This window comes from Seriola lalandi, unplaced genomic scaffold, assembly GCF_002814215.2.
Source record: "Seriola lalandi dorsalis isolate HSWRI2012SDOR001 ecotype SW California unplaced genomic scaffold, Sedor1 jcf7180002054955, whole genome shotgun sequence".
In the NCBI taxonomy this organism is placed as follows: domain Eukaryota; kingdom Metazoa; phylum Chordata; class Actinopteri; order Carangiformes; family Carangidae; genus Seriola; species Seriola lalandi.
Genome location: NW_019525506.1, coordinates 1,190,333 through 1,217,202, shown reverse-complemented (window position 1 = coordinate 1,217,202; position 26,870 = coordinate 1,190,333). Strand labels below are relative to the sequence as shown.

At 39.2% G+C, this 26,870-nt stretch overlaps 1 protein-coding gene across 2 annotated transcripts in view; it reads right to left on the bottom strand.

Annotated features, from left to right (window-relative positions):
* Positions 1-26,870, bottom strand: part of grid2 (glutamate receptor, ionotropic, delta 2) — a 467,345-nt gene that overhangs the window by 364,132 nt on the left and 76,343 nt on the right. For both annotated transcript variants that reach the window (XM_023395024.2, XM_087170650.1), the window contains exon 2: positions 12,320-12,475. In XM_023395024.2, the coding sequence (XP_023250792.1) occupies positions 12,320-12,475 (156 nt within the window). The remainder of the gene's footprint in view (positions 1-12,319; positions 12,476-26,870) is intronic.

Here is a 26,870-nt window from a genome sequence, read left to right as displayed (position 1 = left end):
TCATATCTCTGTGTAGTGGCTTGGCAGATGATCACATGGACACAGGGGATTAAAAAATAAAATGATCACGACTGCTGAGCTGAATCAAGCACCACCTGAGATCATGTAATACACCCACAGAGCTAAGATGAGTATTCAGATGTAATATGGTTTGCTGCAATGTGGATACACCACTGATACCACGACTGATGAAAGTTTTAGCTATGATGTATATGTAGCTAAATGAAAACAATTAAAGGGGCAGGCTACCAAACTGTAGAACTTAAGTGTTATACAAATATCATGTCATGGAAATTGAAATTGAAATCGCTTTTGGCTAGGATCAATGTAGTTCTTATCAGTTTAATAACATGAATGTCATCAATAATGATAATAATAATCAATAGTAAACATACAGTAGAATTACCACCTTGCACCTCTGCCAACCAGTAAAGTTGCAGGAAATGTGGTAACAATCTCCTCTTCTCTTCCTGTGCATGTGGCCATTGTAATGGCCAAAAATGCATATGGTGAGGTCAAATTGACCTTGACCTTTGACCACCAAATTCTTATCAGTTCATCATTGAGTCCAAGTGGACGATTGTGCCCAATTTACTGAATTCCCTCCAGGCATTCCTGATATATTGCATTCACAAAAATTGGATGGACGTGAAGTCACAATGACCGTGACCACACGGCCACGAATGCCACTGGCACGGAGGCATAAAAACACTGTAGTAGAGGAAGATAAAAATAACATTACATAATACTCACAAGGCACACCTACATCATACTGCTATCCCATGTCCATGTCATGTAAGAACAATTATGCAACTTACTGAAAATACCAAAATTCTTAAAACAAATTAACTTATCCAGAAGCTAATATGTAAAACAGCCATCATACAGTTACAGTCAAACAGTGGAGTGAGATAGACTGACTGATCAACATGAGGGTTTTCTTGTGTCTAATACACTGTATAAAGTAATCAGCCTTCTAATGTGGAGTCATTCATATCCATGTTGCAGTGCAGTATGTCCATGATAGCGTCATGCTAGTTCATCATCCCTGCTGCACTATGACAGGAGGAGGGAAAGAATGATCTCACTCGACAAGGTCTATGCTTCCTCTCAAGTGGTCTGACAATTTCTGAAGGTTAATTTGAATGAAGTATTTCATGTCAAGTCTTGAGGGGAAAAAAATAATTTAAAAAATTAAACTTATAATATTTTTCAGTTGAAGGAGAGTGCTGCTTTAAAAAGAGAAGCCACAACAAAAATAATTTCACAGAGATCTTTCTCCATCTGCAGTGAAGGACTGTCTTTGTGTATGTAGAGAGGGGAAACTGGCTGTCAAACAGCCATACAGACAGACACAAAGACGGAGAGACAGACAGACAGAGGGGGAGAGGGGGAGCTTGAGTGTGCACTGGTCAATGCTCAGTAGGGGGAGGAAGGAAAACCTTTCAATAGAGATGCACTTCTGACATCTATTCAAATGACACGTTCTATCTACCAACCAATCAACAGACAAACCACCAACTGCGAACACACACACACACACACACACACACACACACACACACACACACAGAGACACACACACGCACACACATTATTCAATTCTCCAAAAGTCTGGTTGGATCTGGTTTGTCCCCAGCTGTCAGCTGCTGGACTCCACATACACACATGCACACACAAAATAGCATCATATTGCCTCTTCTGAAATGTCAGTGTTGCCATGGATACACTGCCCTCCACCCCCCTCGATTAGTAGGGAGGTTAATTGAATTGTTGCAATTCATCACTGATTAAAGACAAAGATTGAGAGTAAAAAAAAATTCAAGTGGGAAAGAGAGATGAGAAAAAACGGATGGAAATGTACAAAGCTGAAAGAACAGAGACGTTAACATCTTTGCAATTTAGCCATGACTACTGCAGAGAGGAGGAAGGATAAATCTAGTGGAGCAGGATGAGCAGAGGAATGTTAATGCATCAAGAAAGCCACCATGTGCACAGTATCAGTGTTTGTGTGTGTGTGTGTGTGAGTGACTTTGACTGTGTATACAGTTGTTTGTTAGATAAATGGACAAATGAAGGGAGGATGGCAGCAGGAGGAGGGCTCCCAGGCCCTTAGTGATGGAGCAGCCTTAGAAAATGAGATGTCTTTGGTCTCTATGGCAGCTAACGAGACTTCTCTGTGCATTCACATCAGAGAAAGACGACATAAAGATGCGGAGGACAGACAGAAACATGGAAGAGGTAGGCAAGGGTGGAGAAAGACTTATTTAGATGTAAGACTATGATATTGGCCCAAGTTGCCATGGTAGCTAATTTCAGTGTAAGTCTGCTTTATACGAGTCAAATTATAGTGCGGGGAAACAGAAAGTGAGGAAGGTCAGGAGGCAGAGAGGAAGAGGAGCTTAATGACCTAAAAGATGGTTGCGTAGCTTTTTTTAGAGACAGATAATAACATGAAGTTGGTCCACAAACACAACTAAGTGCAGCTGTGAGTGACTGTGTGATACTGGCAGATGAAGGCTGGTATATCAAAAAGACATAAACCAGTTGGTTTAAAGTGATGAGAGATCTACATTTCTAGTGATGTTTTGGCATTTGTCTGGTGTTACCACAGATCAAGGTTTAATTCTGCTGTCAAACATAATTTGGGTAAAAGGATTCATGTTGTACTCAAAGGACTCATCAACTTCAGTCACAGTCTGGACATGGACTACACAAAATAAAGAATACTGGACCAGTCAGTGGAGCCCAATCAGAATGTCTTAAGAAGTCTGAGGAAGCCACAGTGAAGCTAAGAAAATGATATGTTTTGATTTGTGTTTTTGGTCTTTTCTGAGAGGCTGCACTGTGCTTTGCAAACCCGGTCATTTTACCATGTCACTTTCACTCCAGTGAACTAAATGGCTTTTTGAATTAAAGGTCAGTCTCTTTTGTATTATTGTAGACAAGAGCACCCAAGAGCACGATGAAAGGGTCACATATGTGTGTCGGATGAACAGAAAATTAACCAAAAATGTACATAAATAAGAAAACAATACGTCATCCATTTGATACTCGAGGTCGAAGTCATTAATTTTAAGGTAAAGGCAAACTTTGCAAAAGTGAACAGGCTAAAAACAGGAGGGACTCAGGGGGAGGGAGCTACTTTGTAGTCCCCCCATATACACATAACTAGGATGATTAAATATTTGATGGGCAAAAATGAATAATTTTTCCATTTACAATTACATCTACAACACAATAAAATCTGGAAAGAGTGAAGGGGTCTGAATGCTCTCTGAAGCCACTGTGTCTCTCCAATCCAGCGCTTTGACTTTTCTGCTGGTACTGACACTCTTGTTTATGTTTGGATTACAGACTGAGACTCCAACAGAGGAGGGGGTCTTCTAAATCTTTTAAACGGTTCATTCATGTTTTATGAACAGGGAAGATCATCTAACGCTGTGATACTCTGAAGAAAAATTCAAAATGCCCTGATTGCAAAACTGAAGTCTTCCATTTCTTTGCATTCTGAATGAAAATCCAGCTGCAAAAATAGAAGAGGATAGACAAAGTGAGAGAGACAAGTTCTGCATAGTTGGAAAAAAAAAAATTTGTGTAAGGCGTAAATGTTCAAATTTAAGAAGCACTGCCCTTTAAGTATGAAGTTTTGTTTTTTTTAATGTGTTTATATTATCACAGTGTGCTCATCAACATGACAAAGTCTGATATAGTTATTCATCACACTCATGCAGTCAAGTGTTTCTCACACCCTTAAGGCATTTGCTTCATGCTGACTTTAGCACTATACCACATCGTTCCTGTGAATCACAACGAGTTCCACTGTGTCAGAATAGATAAACTGAAAAGACGACAAATTTTCTAAATATAAATTTCAGTCACTCTAATCCATTGAAACTTTAATTAAGAACTTAAGAAGATGGAGCATTTTATTATCATCCTTTTACACAACCCCTTTTTTGCATTAGCAGGCCTCATAATTAATCTTCACCACTACTGAAACATTTTCATAATCCTCTGTATCACATTAATACAAGCAAACATTTTAAGGCAAAACAGTTCATTTAAAAAGAAGGTAAGTTTAGACATACATACCTACGTGAACAACATTGGGGCAACAAACTAGAACTGAAATCTTTATGCCACTTTTCCCCTTATTTTAGAATTGGTTTACTGTTGTAGTGTTAAAGCCTCATCACAGTATCCCATGTTTTCTCAACTCTGTCTATAAATCATCACAGTAATGAATATTGTACACAAGCAGCTCTTACATGGCCTTCCTAGTGTCTCCTAACGCCTCTCAGAGTTGACCAAGCTGTTAGATAACAGAAGGAATTTACTTACACTGACAACACAGAGATAAATAACACAGTGCGTTTGGTTTAATGTCTTTGGAGTCATGTCCTTATAAATGTTAAAAGTTGGCAAATGAAAAGAGTAGGTTTCAAATAAACCATTTAATTATTACTATTATATAACTATTCATAGATCACAACAACCTTTTTCTGATGTCCAAGACGAGCCCGTCTGACTCTGTGTGATGTTTGGTGCTGTCCATGGTGCTGAATCTTCTCAGCAGCCATTTACAGTACATGCACAAAAGGATATATATAAATAAATAAATAAATAAATATATATATATATATATATATTTATGAGAGATTTCACGGACGGAAATTTATCAGAAAAGATTTTTATCTTTGATTTAGCGAAGACACTGTATACTGTGTGTAGGTTTAGTAATTGGGGGAATGAACCACATGCTTTGATGGGGACTCCTATATTCTATTTTAAGAGCCAATGTATGAAAACAATATACTCACAGGTAGTTTGTGGTTTTCAGTCTGCACACCTTGTAGTGATGGTGTGTTTTTTTCTGAGTGTGTGCCCTGTGTGTCAAGACTGAGCTGAGATGAAAAATAAGCTGAGACAACTATTGAGCTCCCTCCCTCCTGTGGTCTCCTCCTGCTCTCTATTCACCCCCCCCCCCCCCCCCCCCCCGCTTTTCCATAGACTGTTATCCAATTAGGTGATTCTCATTGCTTTAATCGATGGAGACATAAACGGGCACAAACAGACATGCATACAGACACATACACCTCATGAAACTCCATCCGGTCCCTAAGTAATGTCTACTCTGGTTACTATGGCGATAGGGGAATAGGGTGTTGGGAGTGAAATGTGAATATAAGTGACAGGAGCAGATCAACAATTAAGTATCATGTGAGAGGAAGGAAGGGAGGGAGAAACAGAAGGCATATGATTTAATCTGAGCCCCTTTACACACACCTGAGACAATTCTGCGCGCGCACACACTCACACAGTTTTATGTTAAACCAAGTAAGTAACACAACATAGCCTCAAATAAATCAATTATTTAAGAGGAAGGCCATATTTATTAAGACTGTTGCACAAGGGTCATGCAAATACTGAGAGTAAATATAAGAAGTGTGACTGGTTTTACATTTCACTGGATTAACTGAGGTTAACAAAATTTGTGAGGGTCATGGCGGCAGTTTAGTGCTTGTTACGCATGAATGAGTTTGTTTCAACAAGTTATTATTCACAAAATTCATTAAACTTCAAGTTTAATAAACGCAAATCAGTAGAAGTGAGCAGTTGTACTCTTTTGATCAAACATTTGGCTGCATTTACCTCTATATTGTACTGGGACATCATCATTGCACCCTCCACTTTGATCTTCTGCCGGACCTGCTGCTCTCACACCTACTCACACTAGTTGACAGGGCTTTTTGTACTGTACTGCTCATTTCTAAAGGCTATCTTTTTCTTTTGGAAGCATATTACCTATTTAGTCCGCATTTTTATGAAACATTATTGTATTATGATTTTTTCGTAAGACTGTTGACCTCTGACTAATCCAACCACTGAATTACACCTACTGAGCTCCGAGTGTTGTGCTAACTATATGTAAATTGCCAACTAAAACTGAATGAAAGGCGAGGTGCAAAAACTAGCCATACACGCCTTCATGTACATAAACTTAGCCCTTAGAGAGGACATGCAGTTCATGTTGCTATTATTCACAGTACTGACTGCAGCAGGTTCTGACTGTTTACAAATGATTAGCTATAGCAATCCTTTAATGAGCCCCCTGGGGTCATTTTTGATTTTTCTATCTACACTTTCAACACTGACTGCAGTATATAGTATGTCTTGTAAGCAGAATCTAAGCTAGTCAGTGCTGTGCCTGAATGTGTTAAATGAGCGTTTCCATTTAACATGCTCATGTTTTTGTGAATGGTGATCCGAATATATCCATTTGCAACTAATGAACATGAGCCCTGTTAACTCTCCTGGTGGTTTTGCACCAAAAAGCTGTTTGCCAACAGCCAAAAAACATAAGAAGAGGAACTGTTTTGCGGAGGCACCTGAGGATTTACAGCTCCCTGTATGGGTCTGGAATGGCTTCTGCTGGCAATTCAAAAAGTGCAGCTACCAGCCAGTATATGTTTTATCACTTAACAATGTGTTAAAAAGCAACTCAAAACAGATTAGATTACAAATGTATTATAGCTCTATAACCATAATTTTATTATGCAGAAAGAGGAAAAAAAAGAAGTACAGTAAGTACATCCTGTAGATCCAATGGAAAGCTCTTGTGAAGTGTGAAGTTGCACAACACTGAAGGTAGTGAAGGGTAACATCTGTAATTATTCTATAATTCATAACTACTTGCTGTAATGTCAACAAACGCATGCACAAAGGAGAAGCAATTTTACGCCATTTTTGAAAATGTGTGTGTCACATCGTAAGATCAGAGAGTTCGAGAATTCTGTCTCTCTAATATAGAAAATGCAAAGCTTAGAATTTAAATTGGAACCATTTTTTTAATCTCTTAAATTGATCTAATCAGTTGTCTTTTGTTTCTCCTTAAAGGCCACCAAGCAAAGCAACTTACCCTATAATACATGAGAGACAGAAAGCGACAAAGACAATTGATTTGCCAGCCAGGTTACCAGTTAGCTAGACAAATACACAGATAGACAAGGCAGATAGGGAGACAGGCAATCAATTCATCAGCCAGCTAACTACACAAACAGACGGGAAAACAGAAAGGCAGGCAGGCAGACTGGCAGGGACATGAGTTAGGCAGGCTGTTCAGTACCGGGCAGACACGATGACAGGGAAGTGTTCATTGTACCACCCACAAATTTGGACAGGCCAGTCAACAGACTGAAGGACTTGGAGGCCTGCAGGAGTTTAATCAGTCAGGGATGAAAAAAGCAGAAATGAGAAGCAAAGCCAGTTAATCACTGAAAACTAGTCGGTTGAAGTCCAAAACAAAACAAAACAAAACAAAACAAAACAAAAACGAATCAGTGGCATTTAATCTTCCTTGAACAATTCGAGTACTGCCAATAGATACAGTATGCTCTTGAGAGACTAACTCGGATTCTATAAAAGAATGTGCACTACCAGCAAAAAAAGCATTCAATCAACTAAATAAAGTTTAAATCAATATGTTGGAGAATAAACCAGCAAAACACAAAAACACATAAAAATGTAATAAATGTTAAAAGTGTGAGGAACACAAAAAAGCGGAAAATGACACATGCTGCAGGATCCAGGAACATGCTGTTGGCTCAGTCTGCTCGGTCAAAGAGCAAGTGTTCAAATGCTGCCTCCTGCTGTGCTGTCACACCTCTCTTTACTCACTGCCTTTATTTCACTCATTGCTGATATTCTAAATAAGACACTTCAGATGCAGGCTGCTCCCTGTCCTCCAAAGTAAAGAAGGAAGAAACAAACACAGACATTTAGCCTACATGCACAGAGAGCCCAGATAATAGAAGTACTCAGGTCGGGACATCAAAGAATTACAGCCTGACAACCAAACAGAACTGCAGAGCCCTTATATCAAAGCAACAGCCTTAACAAGGCTCTTAGTGATGCACGAACACGCATACACCCATACACATACAGTACATTCAGACAAGGTCATCCAAGCTAATCTCTGAAACACTCATGAGTTTGACCACCATTGTTTGCAGCCTGCTGCCTGAAATACAAACAAGCTCACAGATATATTTTCACTCCCTTAGTCAAGGCTAATGTGATGTTTTCTTTATGTTATGATTACGGGCCTTTGTACTTTATTACATTTTATAAGTTCATTAAATCATTGAAGAAATTTTCAGGATGTCAAATCCATTGGTCTTGGTTTATCTCAATAAGAGAATTCCGGTAAGAGGAGAGAATGATATATGGTTATCAAGTTTAACCAGAACTCTTGCATAAAGTAGTGTGCTGCAAAATGTTTGAATATAAAGCTGGCTTAGTCAGATTTTCTACCCTGTTTACCCTATCGATTAATGTTAGTGAGATATTTGGCACTAAACGGATCCCTGCTCATCCTAACATGATGCAAATCTCCCGTTTGCGGCTTTGTGGTGCAGGCTGTAATATTGCAACGCATCATGCATATGTGCATCTCGGAGTTATGCTTCAATAGGATTTTTGTTAACATTAAATGAATAGTCCCTTACAAATGTGTACATACAGTGGTTTGCTCATCTAGTTCATTGACTCTGGTGCCATTTCATGCTTCATAGTTGTACACAAGAAAGTGCACATGAAAAGTTTGAGATGTCACATTCATAGAATAGAATAGATTTATTAAAAACAAATAAAATAAAGATGTATACTCTTAGAGGCTGACTGATGAATTCGATGTTGTCTCCCTGTAGAACTGCATCATTTTAAAGTAAGCATGAGTATCAGAAGAAGGGACCCTGACCCCAACAAAAAGCACATGAACAATGTGCAGCTGTATCACACCATTATGTAAGTACTTAATTTGCCTCTGCTCATGCCTTCTGTATTTTGGTTAATTCCTTCTTTTTTATCCTGAATTCATTGATTGCTAAAGGGAGCCAGTCAGTCATAAAGGCTCTCTCACACACATGGATATTCGGGCAATGATCACTTTATCATCCCATTTTACTTTGTGCCGTCACACTAGCTGCCCCATTAGAAACTTAAACTCAATGCAATATGTTTCTCCAATCATGGATACTGGTCCAAATGGGCAGCCGTTCTATCTGTGCCAGGCAGTCCGACTCTCATCAATTAGGTGATTCCTTTCAAAATGTCTTTTTGGGAACGTCTTGGTTCATTAGAAAACATTTCTTTCTACACTGAAGATACTGTATATGCAAGTGTGAGTCAACACTGGCATTTCACAAGAAAACCATTGCCATCTCTCACAAAGCATCAAGAAAAAGATTATTTGCTGGGATTTCACCTACTTCACAAAAGCTCTTGGATGACTATCAACCACAAAAACAAATGCCCTAATTAGACATTCACTCACTGTAGTTGCGAAGAATGTGTGTGACACATCCTCTGTTTTTTCATATGAGTCATTAGCCATGTAGGCAATGCCAATATGAGTGTTGTTCCCATGTATTCCCACATTTTGTAATATGTCAATATGCAATATAATAATAATATGCAATATGTCAGCATTAAAATGGTTACAGCCATAAAGAGAATGTGTCATTGAAATTTGCTTAGGTGCTCAGGATTTATTGTTTGCTGTGTTTGAATAACAAGTGAGTTCTTGTTCTGTCCACAACTTAATCAATTAGCTTCTTATCATCGTTGACCACCGTACACTATGACTCTTCAGTATAATGTCTTCTAGGGGTTTAAAACAGATTCACACAAGCTTGTTTCAAGTACAAATTAATTTGTTTCATCAAACAACTCCAGCTCTTATTTCTTTGAATTACAAAATATTATGACTTTGGACAAGTGGGCAAATTGGTGTTGCCAGCCTAAATGTGCATGTATTTTGTATCTGGCTAAATGTTTCTATCATATGTTGTAAGCCAAGGTTACTGTGTGTTAGTGCCTGCCCTACAGCACTGAAAATCAGATCACTGTAATATCACAGTGCCACCCAGGACGACCCAAACATTCATCTTCTCTTTCTCAGTGTGTGCTGGTAGCAAGTAAGACTGCTACTAGCAGCTAAACAAATATGTTCAGAGCAAACAAACCAACAAATAAAGATGTTCTCATGTCTGAAAACCTTTAACAGAAGGTTTAGAGTTCCTGGTTTTGAGAATCTCTGAAGCACTCACATAATATGGCATTTTTGTCAATAGTGCTGTTTTGTTTTGTTTTTTTTTAAACATGTTTACAGTGCAATCAGAGAGAATTCAGGCCCCTTCTGTTATTCTCATCATAGATCAGGGGAAATCTACAAAAAATTTCTGCTGCATTGAAGATTCCTAAAAGCACAGTGGCCTCTATAATTCTTGGAAGACGTGTGGAACAACCAGGACTCTTCCCTAGAGCTGGCTACCAAGCCAAACTGAGCAATCAGGGGAGAAGGGCCTTGGTAAAGGAGGTGACCAAGAACCTGATGGTCGCTCTGGCTGAGCTACAGAGATCCTGTGGGGAGATGCGAGAAACTTCCAGAAGGACAACCATCACTGCAGCACTCTACCAATCTGGGCTTTATGGCAGAGTGGCCAGATGGAAGCCTCTCCTCAGTGAAATACACATGAAAACTGATTAGAGTTTACAACAAAAAAAAAAGAACTGAAAGGACTGTCAGACTGTGAGAAACAAGATTCACCAAGCTGATGAAACCAATATTTAACTGTTTTGCCTCAAATCCATGTGTAATGTCTGGGAGAAACCAGGCATGACCCTGGGTACACAGCCAAGACAGCTCAGGAGTGGCCCAGCCAGAGCCCTGACTTTGAACCCAATCTACCGTTTTTGGAGAGACCTGGAAATGTCTGTCCACCAACAGCCCCCACCCAACCTGACAAAGTTTGAGAGGATCTGCAGAGAAGAATGTTAGAAAATCCTCAAATCCAAGTGTGCAAAGGTTTTCACGTCATACCCAAGAAGACTTGATCCTTGTAATCACTGCTAAAGGTGCTTCAACTAAGTACTGAATAAAGGGTCTGAATATTTATTTCAATGTGATATTTCAGTTTTTCCTTTAAAATAAATTTGCAAAAAACTTCTAAAAATCTATTTTCCCTTTGTCAGCATGGTGTATTGCGTGTAGAAAAATCAATTTAAAATATTTTAGCATAAGGCTGCAACATTACAATTGTGAAAAAAAATGAAAGGGTCTGAATACTTTCTGAATGCATCTGTAAGTATAAATATGTCGAGATTAGCAACAACCTGCATCAAAACTAAACAGCATTATTTGCTGTTCCATATTACATTTGCTGACATTAATACAGGTAGACAGTATGTATGTACTGTAAATCTGGTTTCATAAATATAGTTGGTAAATGTGTAAACTTTCTTGTTAATGTGAATAAGTAAAAAAAGATTGACTGAAGTAGCATGTGACTCCTATAGTCCTCAAATGCACTGCTGACCTGATTCATTAAATATGTGTAACAACACTGCTTCTCATATGTACTGTCTAATGCTGCACTTCTACACCTGCAGGTCTTTCGCTGAATTAGTCAGATAAGGATATCAAAAATATTTGTTGAACTAGAGCATTACTAAAAGGTTTTTGACCTCATGAAGCTTTGTTACACATCATTCTTTCACAGTAAATGCTCAATTTAGAATCAATCCTGTTGGTTGTGGTTGTGAATCAGCGGCAACATTATATAACTCCTCGATAGGCATGCTTTGGCATATCCAAATCTATGTAACATTCCAAAGTCAATTAAATAAATTGTCTGTCAACATCAGCATAAACCAAAATGCGACGGCAAGAGAAAATAAATAATACACTAGCCCATCCTCCGCTGACTGTGTGATACAGGTCAACTCAGAGGACATGCAACCCATGCATGAAAAACTAGGGAACATTAAAGACAGAGGCTGAATTTGTGCCAAATTTCTGATGCTGTGTTTCAACATGATGTTTCATAATTCCCTATGCCTCACTGTACTCAATTTTTGAAGGCGTCAACAAAAAAACTCAGACAGGATTGTGGGAGAGCCTCATACTGGAAGTACCCATGGTAAATACACAGTTCAGGGACATATGGAATGAGTGAAAAAGCACAGAGCTGTGCTTAAACAAGGTTTGTACAAAAAACATCTTAATTGTTGCATATTTCAGCTAAAGTGAAATCTGGAAATTGTGATCGGATGAATATTGAAAAAGGCCTTTTCCTTTCAGTTTTATGGGTCAAAAAGGAAGCTTGCCCAGAAGCAAATTAATATCCTCTTTTTTTAATATACTTTTATGTCAACAAGAAAAAAGAGAGAGAGAAATCTGACTTTGAGACTGATGCATCTGGTGCTGTTGCTCCCAGGCAGAAATGTTGAAAACAACACCATATTATCATCCTACCTTCTTGCACAGCCTGGAAGGGGTTGTTTCCGTCAACGAACTCCACAGAAATGGTGATCTTCTCTGTCTCCAAGATCTCGTTGTTCAAATTGAGGTCTGCCACGGCAAGGCGAAACACCTCGTCATCTTTCCGTGCTGACTCATCAAAGATGGCACCTTTTGAGGAAGGAAGCAGAAAGGAACAGAGGAAGCTATTACTCAGTATTACAGGACATTTGGAATAGAAAAGAGTGTAGAGACAGAAATATGGAAATACCAGGGCAAGAGTCTGTCTAGTTCTGGCTTGCAGAGTTCTATGACGCATTGTAAAGTAAATCACCAAGATGTTGAGGGACAGCTGTGTAGTGTAAGTGTAAAAAAACACTTGTAATAAGTTATGGGATACTGAGCGCTGCAAAAGATATACTCGCTGGGTTTGAAATTTTAGGAAAGGGAAAGCTGCACTGAAGAAGAAGCTTTGCTTTGTCACAACACAGTAAGAGTAGGAATGCGGGGTTTCTGTATCTATTTCCTGAATTGGGATCCGGGGGAGTTTTAGAAAGCCGGGGTGTGAGGGAGAAATAGGTCGACACCAATGTTCATTCTAAGGTCAAACTCTGCCCAAGGGCTCACTGACACAGCCAAGTTTGCTTCACAAAGGGAAATGGAAGACGAGACTGATGAGTGCCAGTATCTGTAGTGGCAGATAAAGTTCCCGCTAGTTAATACCAAATTAGTCATAAAAATAATTATCAACCTGCAGTGACACAGTAGAATAAAACAACATGGGACGTTGACTGGCTGGTAGAGTTTTGGTGTTTGCTTTGGTCTGTTACACACAATTAACCATGTGTTATCTTTTTCTCTCTTTCTACCCTTTTAGCCTCTCGTTTCAACCCAGTTTATCCCCTGAATCCATTGGACCGCTAATTGTGTAAGTCAGTGCAGTGAAGCACTGCTAACTGTATTTCACTGACCAGAAAATAAGCCTTATATTGTTTTGTGTGTGTGTGTGTGTGTGTGTGTGTGAGTGTGTGCATGTATGAGACACAGGTTGCAAATTCTATTAATAACCAGGCAGGCTACATTGGCTGAGGGCTGTTTTGTACCACATTTAGAAGACTGTTGCTGTAATTGGTCTTGTATAGTTCAATGAGCAGTGTCTGGCGCTAATGCCACGAAGGTTATGGTCTGAATTCCCACAGAGACCAAACTTACTGAGGAAAATATGCTGTCTTGGAAGAGCAAAGTGCGGATAAAATCATCCTGTAAAAAAAATCACTTTAATGTGATCAGATTGGTATTCCAATTTGTGTCTGTGAAACCCACTTTCCAGCTTAATTATCTGAATGTTATGTGAATGTGTAGCTTATGCCCCTCACAGGTTACTATAAGGTAATTAAATAGTCTAAAACAATTTGTGGACAGCGTTAATCTTGAAACCGTACTTTCTCCCCCTTATTTCAAATTAACTGTTGATCAAATTTCACTCCTGAAGGACAATTAAATTCAACACAGCCTTTAAAACACACACACAAATTTCAAAATTAGCTGCAGTCAGTTAGGAACAGTATGCTAACTGCCTCTTCATCATAAGGCCTCATGAAATATGTATCCTTCGATAATTTGATCCATCAGCATTTGGCAACTGTAAATACCATCCCACTGATTGATTCTTGGTTGTTTTTATAATCATGCAGTATAGATGAGGTGAGACAAACAGGCCTGGACAAAGCGATACAGAGTGAAACACAAAGACTCATTAACTATTCCATTAAAGAGATAAATTATGAATAGGGTTCCAATCAGCTTGAAGGTGACACTGCTGGGGAAGGATTTGTACACATTTTAACTAGCACTGTGACACAGGAGGACAGTGTTAGGTTGTGTATGTCTAGAGGACAAATGCATGGCGGAGAGGAGACGAGAAGTTTGTATACATGGTTTTAACAAATTCTTTGTGGATGAAGTTCAGACAAAAGGTGGAAACATTTATTCACTAGTATGTCAGAGCACATGACATCAGTCTTGTTTTGCACTTTTACACAACAGACACAACAGAATATTAAAGTGGAATAACATTTGCCATAGTGCAGCTATTAATCTGTAATATTTCTCTATTCTTTATTCTTTCTTTCTTCCATGATCTTTTAACTGCCTATTCATTCTTCTATATCTTTCTTTGTTAGCTGGTGCACCTGTGCAGTGATTCATCAGAAAACCACTCTTTGATCGAGGCAAAGTGAGCAGATACACACAGATGGAACCGCAGATATGAAAAACTGTAAGTGAGAGACTAAGAGCCAAACAGACAATATTATAGACATAAATGTCTGCCCGAGTAAACTGATTTGAATCATCATTCAAATGTGTTTTAAACATTATTGTATGCCTGAAGCTATGAAAAAAAAAATGAATATAGCGTAAATACTCCTCAGGACATTTTAGTCCATTTACAAACTGAAAATTTTGAATGTGTGTATAGCTATTTTTCATTGGAATGTGGTCCTGCATCCATATTGACAAATATTATCAGTGTGGATTTTGTTAATTTCATATTGTGGAAAACAAATCTATATATACTGTATATGTGTGTGTGAGAGGGAAAACTGAATAGAGAGGAGAAAGGAGGATGGGTATATGTCTGCTGTTCCCTGCCCCTTATTTTTGAACAACATCACTGCATGCTGATTTACAAACACAGACATGCACATACACACACAACACGCACAATCCTGTCCCTGCCTCCTTTCCAGTAATGTGATTGTGAGCGCAAAGGCAAACGTCACAACATAAATCAACCAGGAAATAAAAGCACTGAATCCTGCTCTACACAGACGCCCCAAGGGCGGGCACACATACGAACTTACTGACACACACACACACACACACACACACACACACACACACACACACACACACACACACACACACACACAGACAGAGCGCGTGTGGGCAGCAGCACTAAATCTGCTTCAAGACAAGACGATCTCTTCCATGACAAAAGCAGCATCAACAACAGTGTGATCTTTTTAAATGGAGACAGAATCCAAAAGTAGAGACCCCAGATTGTTTGGTCAAGAGGTATCAATCAAATGTCTGTCATCGGTCAAGTGTTTTGTTTTCATTTCCTCGTTTGCTTACGTTGATAAAGAGGTAATAAATAACTTGTTTGTCTACTTACTGCCACATAACCACTTGGGATGTATGAGGGATGCTGGAAGTAGAAGAAAAATGAGGAGGGAAGCTTGTTGTCACAAGGGAGCTCAAATAACTGATAAATCTGCCATTAGAGTTTTCCATTGCACTCATTGCAATATATATTTTTTGTATCTCAGTAATGTTAGCTTTCACATGTTTTCTTTTTGTGTTATTTACAGTACTTGCCTGTAATTAAAGCAATTCATCAATAACTATCTACAATTTTTAATCACTGATGAAGAAATGTTTAAAAAAAGCTGTGTCTACTGTACATAAATTATTTTCAGCTCCTTCTCCTTGTAATTTTAAATCTGCTAAATGCATAACATTATATAGCACCATTTTCATCACAGACTCTTTGATATTTAACCTTGATGCAAGCGATCAAAGCATCTAAAACATCATTAAATAGTTTCCAAAACAGGCAAACAACATGAATGAAAATAATAAAAATACAAGCAAGATGAAAGGATGATAATGGGCTAATCAGTCAATATGTGGCCAAGCAGGTCTTCCCAGGGCTTTAACATCAGCTTTATTTTTACCATGGTGAACTGAGCCATGCACATTCTTAGTTATTAGTCTGGTTTCCACAACATGAACCAGAGCTTAACTCTTATTTACACAACTTTAGCTAGACTGAGAGTCTACAGCAATGTTAGCAGCTTTAACATCATGCTCGCCATGGATAATGCCAACATGCTGATGCTAAGGTGTTTAGCATGTAACCATGCCAACATTTGCTAATTAGCACTGAACATAAAGTATAGTTGAGGCTGATGGCAATGTCGTCCGTTTTGTTGCATTTAGTCACAAACCAATTTATTTCATAAATGGAATTTCTTTGACCAGATCATGTTGCTAGACAAAGAGTGAAGGGATCACCTAAGTGATCATAATTAGTCCTGAGGTGGACATGAATGTTTTTCAGTCCAATAGCTGCTTAACTACTTAACTTAAATCCACAAATATCAAACTCATAGTGGTGACATGGGGATCACCAGAGCCAGTGTGAAACATTATCAAAAGAAAGAAAGAAAGAAAGAAAGAAAAAGAAAGAAAGAAAGAAATAATAAACCACATGCTGGGCCTATGTGAAATGTGCCAATCCATCAAGTGGATATTAAGATATTTCACAAAAAAAGTGAAAACTGTCTGAAGTCAGGGGATCAACAAAATGCATAGGATACATCTTCTCAAAACCATGGATGTTTGTATATATGAACTAAATTCTATGCAAATCCATTCAGTTGTGTTTGAAAGGTTTCAGTCTGGACTGAAGTGAGCGATAAACATTGCCACCCACAGAGTCATGCAACTAGCATAGCTAAAATGTTTTGTTTGTCTCCTTTCTGACCTGTTGCAAACAGACCTTGCCTTAAGTAGGGCAAAGGTTCCTATCAAAACTGCTTTTTAATATCAAGATATTGAACAGTTTTCATAAGTTCCAGTCCAGTTGGGCTGGAAGGAAAAACATGTATATATTCATTTTAAACATTTTTTAAAAAATAATTCATACAGCTCAGCCATCCCAGTAACTACATAGAATCAGATAATGTCATTCAGGAAGACAAAAGCACATTGTTGAATTTACAAAACACAGCTCAATTTCCTTATTAAATGAACAAATTAGGATGGCACATCATCCAGTGCAGAGTTATTATGTTCCCACACTCTGTAAAGACCCAGTAATTAAGCCAGCTCCTTCTCGGGATAATCATTCAGCATGAGTGAAGGAATGATTGTTAAGCATGATTTAATGTTAGAAGAGGAGGGCAACAAGGGCAGATGAGGTCATGAAAAATGACAGAAGTTAAAACAAAATTAATATCTTGTAATTCAGTTAGACCGACAGTTTTGAGCTTGCCATCATTTTGCCCTTTTTCTTGTAGGTGAAACAGCTATGAATTCTGCCAAATCCCTCTCCGTCTGACTGTCTCTACACCTGCCTCCTGCCCTTTCACTCTCATTCGCTGAAGCTCTTTAGTTTTTTTGTTAAACCTCCTCTCTTTTCTCTAAACAGGGCACTAAAGAATTTTTGAAATACTATGGGGGATATGCTCCACTGTCTCTCAAACTAACTCTCACACCTGTTGTTGAGGTTGCTGTTGATGACAGTAATGTGACAGGAATACTGACAGACCGACAAGGATAATGACTATGGAGGAATACACACACATACACACATATACACATGGGTGATGTATTGCTGATTTGTGACAAGGCTGGACCCAAGTGTTGCTGTCTCAATGTGATGATGAAAGCAAGGTGGCGGCTGCGCTGAGTGATGATGGTGATGAACGGGGGAGGTTATCGTCCTGCAGTGTGAAGTGTCCACATATGCACGCACACGCACGCACGCATGCACGCACGCACGCACACACACGCACACACACACAATGAACACACAAACAGGCTGTTATTTACAGCAGTGATGTGAGAGCTGGAAGGGAGTGCGTTTTGACACTAGGGAGGACAAAGTAGAATTGATGTGTGTGTGTCTGTGTGTGTGTGTGTGTGTGTGTGTGTGTGTGTGTGTGTGTGTGTGTGTGTGTGTGAGGGGGAGGACAAAGAATTAATGGTCACAGGAGAGCAGAGCAAGCCAGTGTCCTATGATAGGGACAGATATGAAAACACCTCTAATATTTATCATATGGGTTCACACAAGACTTGCACGTAATGTTCATGTGGTTAATCCATTTTTTGTCTGTCTGTGTATGTGTGTAGATATAACATAGTAGGTCAGCAGGAGAACCGTGTCTGTTTTCTGCACCAGGGACACGGTGTAGCAGAAGTGTTGATACAACACATGATACACCCCAAGAAACTGAATCATCTCTGACAATCTTTGTTCATATGCAGTACCTCAGTGTATTGCTGAAATCTATGTTATCACTGCAAGTATACAATCAGTATATTTCGTATGTAACACATATTTTGTGTTTTCAGTTTGGGTTCTCCAACCTGAACAACCATATAGGTCGTTTTCTTCAACCCTGATAAGACCCATAGGAGTGTCTCCTGAAATAGCGCCCCTACAGCCAGTGTTGTGCCAGTTCACACTTAAAATGAACTAGTTCACGTTCATACTTCATTTTTTTTAAATTTTGGACTGTGTTCACAGTTCAAAAAATGAACTAGTTCACATTCATTTGATTCGTTTTTTTTTTGTTTTGTTTTTCAAATAAATAGCCACTATTCTTACTCAATAAAACTTCCTTCTACCCATCCATCACCAGCCCCAAATCATTGCCACGCCCAAACTAAATGAATTATTGTATACCTCTGAAGAATCACAGACACGAGTTACATACAGGCCGTGTATATGGACACATCATGCGGTGTGCTGTGAAACGTGAGCGGCAATCACTCTTGCAAACGTTCACGTTCATCATTTGTAAACCGATTCGTTCAGTTCAGCATTCACAAAAAATATGAACGTGTTCAATTAACACGTTCATGCACAACACTGCCTACGGCAGCAGGCGAACCAGACCTCAGTTGTCATGGTTACTATAATAATGGTCATGGCTTGTTTATGTTTAGGAAAAGATTGTGATTTGGGATAAAAGAAGTACTTCCCCAACATTAGCCGATCTTTGTTGTCTAGGTTACAATACAAACTTCCTATTGTCGCAGACTTTTTCTAGATGTCACCTAACAACAAAACATAACTATGGGTCATAACCTGCTGCACAAACGACCTATGGGCTTGTTTTTTAACAGGACAGTCTCGTCTTTGGTCATGGGAAACTACTGGAAACAGGTTCTCTGCAAGCCAAAAGCCACAGTAACAACAATAGTTTCTGTTATTGAGCATACTGAAATTGTGTGTGAATGTATGTGTGTATCTACTTACAGAGTGTTTATGTATATGTGTGTGTGTGTCTGCATGATAGAGGGATGCCTGAGATTCCAGTTCACCTCCCCTCTGTATTAATGGAAAAATCTCCCAGGTCACCTGATTTGTACCAGAAACATCTTTCATGCTCCCACTTTTTTTCTGTCTCTGTCTCTCTGTGTCTCTGTCTCTGTCTCCCTCTGTGTCTCTGTCTCTCTGTGTGTCTCTGTCTGTGTCTCTCTGTGTCTCTGTCTCCCTCTGTGTCTCTGTCTCTCTGTCTGTCTCTCCTTTCATTATAGGCGTGTAAATTAATTTGCTCCATCGTTAAGAAGGCGAGCAGCCAGGAGAATTTGTAGTCATAGTTCAGCAGCACTCCAGTCCTTTGTCACAGTGTCACACAAAGCTGTGCCAAGGTCGTTGCTATCTGTGCCGTGTCTCTCTCCATGCCTAACCTTTTCCACCTCACCTTATGAAGATGGAATTCAGCCTGTTTCCCTCCTTTGGAGATAGCTACTGTAGATATCCAGGGCTTTCCTCCCAGAGAAATGAATCTACTTTGAGTAGGTGGAGGATTTGTTTTGTGCCTCCATTAATTAGCCAGCAAGCTGAACACAATTTGGAGATAACCAATTAATCTGAGGCACGTTTAGATTCAGTCCGTGAGTGTGAATCCAAAGCAAAGTAAGGGGCGGACAATAGACAGCACCATTTTTTGTCTACGTTTCTCCCTTCATGTCAGCTCTTTCATGTCAGCTCTTGGCTGGTTTTGGCCAGGTCTAGCTTGTTTGCAAAACCACAGCTGACTCAGCTCCAGTCCAGCCAGGCATGCCTGGGATCTTAAAACAGTAGAGCTGATGGCTGAGAGCCAGATGTTAGAGTATTTCTAAGCCCTAGTCAAGGTATAAGCAAGTGATAATTAGGGTGATAGCAATGTAGCTTCTAAGTTTGTATAATCAGTCTACCTGTGTATACCCTTGACAGCTTCTGCACAATGACTGTTGCATTTTGCTGCTCCTCCATGTTCCCCTTCATATCAACATGCTGCATGAAAAATATCTTGTTGCTTTGCAGCTCTAAATGTTCATGTAATCCACCTGTCTTTGTCAACTTTCTTACTTTCACATTCTCCCTCCCTCTACGTTTCACCTCGCCTCTCACTTTTATCTCCTTATCCCTGATTTCTTTCTCCATGTCTCTTCTCCTCTTCCCTTGAATATAACCACCTTAACCCCATTCTCTTTGTTCTGCTGTTCTTCTTTATAGTTGTGTTACACCTATTCATTGCTCTCCTCCTCTCATTACTCCTTTGCCATACCCTTGTTCCCTTTCCACCCATTTTCCCTTTCTCTCCTCATTTATTTCCATCCCCCACCCTTTTTGCTTCTCATTTCTCCCTATCTCCCTGCACCCCTTCCTCTTTTGTACATCCTTCTCTTCATGCTGCCATTTCCCTGAGCAACACACTACTTACTGCCCTGCTCTATGCCCCCATCCTCTCCACCTCCCTTATTCATTGCTCAATATAATGCCCTGTGTGAAATGTAATCCAAGTAAAGTTGCTGCAGCTTGGATGGCCTTGATAAGACATTCTGTATACGTTTGCGTGTGTAAGTGAAAGAGTCAGGATCAGGAAGACAGATTTAAATAAGAATGATCTGACATTTGCTTTACGAATCATACCAATGCTTTTGCATTTTTATAGCAAATCATACATATCGACAACAATTTTACATGGAATATTTGTTTGTTGATGATGATAGAAAATTGCATTTTTCTATCATCATCAAGCAACCATTGCTTTCAGATATGCCAGAACAGTATGTAAGTCAGCTAGCAGAGATATGAAATCTAGGACAACAAACACATATCCATCACACATGCATCTGTATTTTCTTTTATAAAACATACATTATCATTGCATGGCAATGCAGTTAAAAGCCTCAATACCTGGAAGGCTGTTCTCTGTTGGTACCTACAAGTGGTGGTGGGAAGTTTTTCAACATCAGCTATTCAACAGCATCATATTCATGTTATATTGTCAGAAAATAAAACCCAAAGGTCAGACAAGAAGCAAACATGAGCGTTATGAATAGCAGTACTTGAACACACTGATCCAAACCTGTGATTTCAGCTGCAGTATAATGTACATTCACTGGCTTAAAAGGCAAGTAATATTACACTGTGACTGATTACGTCTAAGTTTAAAGTTTGCAAGTTTGTTTGTTTGTTTTTCATATTCAGATGCAAACAACAGGAAGACTGTGGAAATCTGAAATTCTCACTAAGATGATAGTAGGCAAATAGTGGTCAGTCATGGGTGAAGCCCGTTCTTCAAGAAAAAAACACCAGTATTTGCCTGTAACAATGTCAGAAAATTGTGTTTGTAAAGTTAAGTGCAAAGAAGAGAAGAAGACAAAAACTCAAATTAAGACAAACGAGACTGAAAGGCAAAAGACAGGGGGAAACAAATTTTAAAAAGATGCAAAGTGGGCAGAAATAAAAAAGATGTCAAAAGTAAAAACGTGTTAACAACCCAACTGTATAGGAACAGAACCCTCAATCTGCTTTTCAAGCAAGAAGCCAGTCTTTTTAAGCACCTTGAGTCTTTAAGCTCACTCTCCTGATTAATGCCAAACATTTGGGAGGATTTTGCCTGAAGCACTGGTAAGAGGCTCCAGATTTGTACACATCATAAATGTCATATTATATTTCAGGGAGGAATGGATTTTGTAGGATTCCTCTCTTGCCCTCCTTCCCCATTCCAAACTGCATGTCTTGAACATCTTCAGACTCTTATATTGCTTCTGTGGTCCTCTTCAACCCTGTGCTATCTAATCCTATGCTCCTCTGAGTTTTCTATGTTTATAACTCCAAAACTTCTCAATGCTCCTCCCCTTTGTCTCTCTCCCTCTCAAGCTTTCTCCTCCATCAAACTGCTCTCTTTCATACTTTTCTCTAATCACAAAGTCCCTCTCCTCCTTTCTATCCTTCTCATCTTTATCCTTCCATCACAGACGTGTCCTCTACCTCCTCCCCACATTTACAAACACTTTTTCCCCCCTCCACACCTGCTATCCTGCGGCACTCTTATCCTCTCATCCTGTGTCTCTCCATTCCTCCTTTCACTCACACCCACCATCTTCTTCTGTTGCTTCCTTCATCTCATCTTATCCATTCTGTCTCCTTGCCCGCTAGCTTTTGTTTAAGTTTGCTCTTCCCTCCTGTCCTCTTTGCCCTCCACAACCATCAGAAATTCTGAAGGGGGTTCAGTTCATCATTACTCAAGCAGTTCAGTGGCTAAATACTCCTCTTTCCTGTCCTTGGTGAAGCTGCAGCAGCCATGCTCCAGCTGCAGCTGGGACTTACAAAGAAAAGCACTTTCCCTACTGGCTTAACTGTGTACTAATACAACAAAAGAAACACTAATACCAATATGCATAAAGGCACAGACATACACAAGTATGGAGGCTAAGGGGATATTTCCTTCATAAATAAGCCTCCCTGTACCTGGTAGCGAGCAGAGATAGGATGGCTCTAAGTAACCACTACTGCGACCTATGACCAATATAGCAGTACTAATGCATCGTCAATAATGCACTCATTGTGTGTGTGTGTGTGTCTTATCTACATCTTTCTCTTTCATTAATTCTGTCTTACTAATTTGTTCTCTTTTATCATCAGTCCATCTGCCCACACACAATAAAGTAGAGTTAGCACCACTCCTGTTGTCCTCATTTCCCCTCCATCACTTTGTCTCTATGTCTTTCTATCCATTTATCTCTCTTTCTACCTAATACACTCTCTCTATCCCACCCTCACTATCCCTCTATCATATTCTCTCAACCTCTTCCTTTATCTCTCCAGCCCTCTTTCCCAAGGCCTCTCCTCAGTACACTACCACCCCCACAGAAAACCTTCTGTTCCAAACCTGCACCCACCTCGCTCATATTCATTACTAATATAGACACACACACACACACACACACACACAACATTCATTACCAGCAGTGAGTCAGTTAAAAACTCATAAAGAGCATAATAAAGCTCCTCCATCTGCAAACCTATTAGCAATGGGCAATCCTAGGGGTCACACAAGCAAGCATAAATGCACTGATGTGGTATGGAGCAGACATAGGTCCAGATACATCCTGTTACTTTCCAACTGTTTTACACATTTCTACGACCATAGTTGAATTATTTTGATGTGATACTGTTTAAAAATTAACCTTCCACCAAACATAACCTTGCACAAACACAAAGCTCAGGAAAAAAAGAAAGAAATAAACTAGTGAACAACGTGAGAGACAGACAGCTAAGCTAACTTTTTCATAAGGAACTTCAGGTCCACTTTTTGCAAGAAGCTGCGGCAAGCAATTGCATCCATGTGTTCAGAGACAACAACAATTATTCGAGGCCTGTACCATAAGATGGGAGAGGGGACAAACAGACTCCACTAGGACCATGCCTGGGTGAAAGCTGGGTAAGGTGACATGGCAGACACATTCAACAACTGGAGCACCTTGGCGAACTGAAAATGTAAAAGCTGAAGCAGCGAAAGGACATACAGTATGTATTGATCTGAAAAGCAGGAAGCCAAGATCGACTACAGCCTAAACTATCCTGTGGTCCTAGCTAACAACCTAAATGGCTTTCGGCACACTTTCAACTCCCCACAAGTTTTTTTCATCATTATGAAAACTCATTGATACATTTTTGGGGAGACTTCAACTGCATCCTCAACCCCAAAGCTAGACAGATCCTCCAAACCCACTCAACAACTCTTGAGGTCCAACTGCAAGTTACTTTCCTCTCTTCTGCCCATCCACCAATTGCATTCACAGAATGATTATTGACTGAAAACTTCTCCCACATGTCAAGCACTGACTATGAAGCAATTTTATTTTTGACGATGTGTTTCAGCATAAATCAATGGCTGCTTCCTGGTGATTTAATAATTTACTGCTGACTGCATTTGTTGAATTCATTTCAGCCCAGATAAAAAAAATTTCTCTGAATGCTAATGGGGAGGTGTCACAAAGAACACTCTGGGAGGCTCTAAAAGCTTATATTCATTTACAAGTAACTTCTTACACTAAATCTGCCCACCACTCTCGTTTTAAACACCTTCAGATTAAATATTAGATCGTCAGCATTCATTAACACCATCAGACATCTTCAATAAGAGGATCTCTATCCAATCAGAGTTTGATCTCTTTTCCACTGATTGGCTAAGGTACTACTGCAGACTGGACATAGATTGTATAAGAAGCGTGAGGAGGTTTGCCGCCAATTGACTCATCAGATTCATCAAGCAGCTGCGTCAAGACTGAAATTTGCATGGCTCCTGGTCAATTTCATACTGACCAACAGGAAATTTGCATTAAATTAACAATGAAATAAACAATGAATTAATCTCTACTATTTGTCTCTATACCATGGAATCCAAAGGTGACTCTTCATTAATAAGTGACTTTCTAAAAAGACTACAAATTCTGATAATAGAAGTGAACCAAAAGTCTAGTTTTTATGAGCCTCTCTTGCTTGAAGTCTTAACGCATGCAACGAAAAGTATGCAAACCCCTATAAAACCCACGGCTCTGATGGATGTACCTCTGAATTCTTTAAAGCTCCCTCTAAATTCACCTGTATGAACTGTGTAATATGTGACTGGAAAAGATTCTCCCATTAATCATATCATCAGATTACACTAGGTTTGTTAAAAATCTGTTTTTGTGGAGCGCACTGGTAGCTCACCAGAATAAATGCATGTACCATGTGGAAGGCTGAATCCTGGCCACAGCAGCCTGGTTCAAAGAAATAAATAAAAAAAATAAAAAAAAAAGGTTTTTTGTTTTCTAATCCTTGTAGGCTATATAATATTTTATACTCCCCCGGCTTGGCCCTCAGCATGCAGAGGCTCTTGTTTCTCTGGCTGCTGAAAAGGCCTTCAGATGAGTTGAATGGGACTTTCTATTTTCTGTTCTTGGAATTTGGAGCTTGGCCTTGGTGAAAATTTTATGGCTTGGGTCAAGCTGCTGTATCGGTCCCCTCTTGCTCCTGTGTTTTCCAGCAAGAGGAACAAGGCAGGGCTGTTCCTCTTTTCCACTTTTAGTTGTTCTTACCAGTAAGTCTTTGGCTATTTATCTGCATTCTTTCAAGGACAATGGGGGAATTTTAAGAGGAGTTGTGGAAAATAGAGTGTCTTTATATACAGATGACATGCTTTAATATATAACAAACCCCTATGAATTCACCTCCAACCTAATGTCTGTCTCATATGGTGAGATTTCTGGTTATGAGTTAAACTTGTCAAAGAGCAAACTGTTCCCAATCAGCAAGGTTGCCCAAAGCATTTCATTACTCACACTTGCCATTAAAAATTACAACAAATTAATGTAAATATTTGGGTGTCAAAGTAACATTATTTGAAGCTAAGTTAGTATTTGAGTGCACTATTTATTAACTCCTCATCATTTAGGCAGGCAGAATCAATGACAAAATGATTTCTAGTGTCATTTTAAAACAAGAAGAGTGGTCAAGACGGGGGAATGAAACTACCTCGTTTCCATTTGTACTATTGGATGTGTAACATACATACTCTCTCCTTTTGGCTCAATCTGATAAGCATGCTGAAAATCCAATTTGGGTACACATGGAACACAATTCATCCTATCAGACATCCCTGACTTCCTCTTGTTTTCTCCAATGCCCCATTGTAACACAGTCTTTGAAAATATGGTCTACTATTAGGAAAAGCTATGGATGGCAAAAATGCTCTCTGCTTGCCCCTGTTTGTCCCAGCCACCTCCTCTTCCCATCAATCATAGATGACTTGTTGGTATTTGGAAAATGGAATGGCATAGGCAACATTAGGGCCCTTTTTATAGACAAAATATTTCCTACCTTTGAATAGCGATAAATTTAATTTACCCCATTGTTTGTAGTTATATTAAAGCGAATCCACCTTCCTGTCTGGATTTGCCTGAGGAATCATGGAATCTGTTTTCCTGTGAGCCTTCAAAAACAGGCACGGTATATTTTATTTGTATTTTGAACTGGAAACAGTAGCTGAGGGAGGTAACATAGCATCACAAAGCTTCTAATGAATGCAAGTGTTGCATTAATACATATTCATTACAGAGAAATCAGTTTCAGTTAGTACACGGTGGTAAAGAGGTAGCATGTGTTGTGATCATGCAGGATCAGAATATAATTCAAAATAAATCCTTAAGTTTGTGCAGGTATCTATCTCAAAGTTTTATTATGATAGCAAGATCTTATCCATTTCAGAGGTGAGCCTAGACAATTTTAAATGCAATCAAGCAATACATTTTGTTTAACCATGTCAAAAGTTGCATGCATGGATCAATGCTTCACAGGATGGAACAACCAAGTTTCTAAATCTCAAAAATAAAAAGAAGGTGAAAATCCAAAATAAAGAACCCTCCATAGCAGAGAGATGTTTCAAGTAATGCTCATCGTTAAAAATTACCTTTGAAGTAATGATCGCCTCGTGAAGGTAAATTAGGG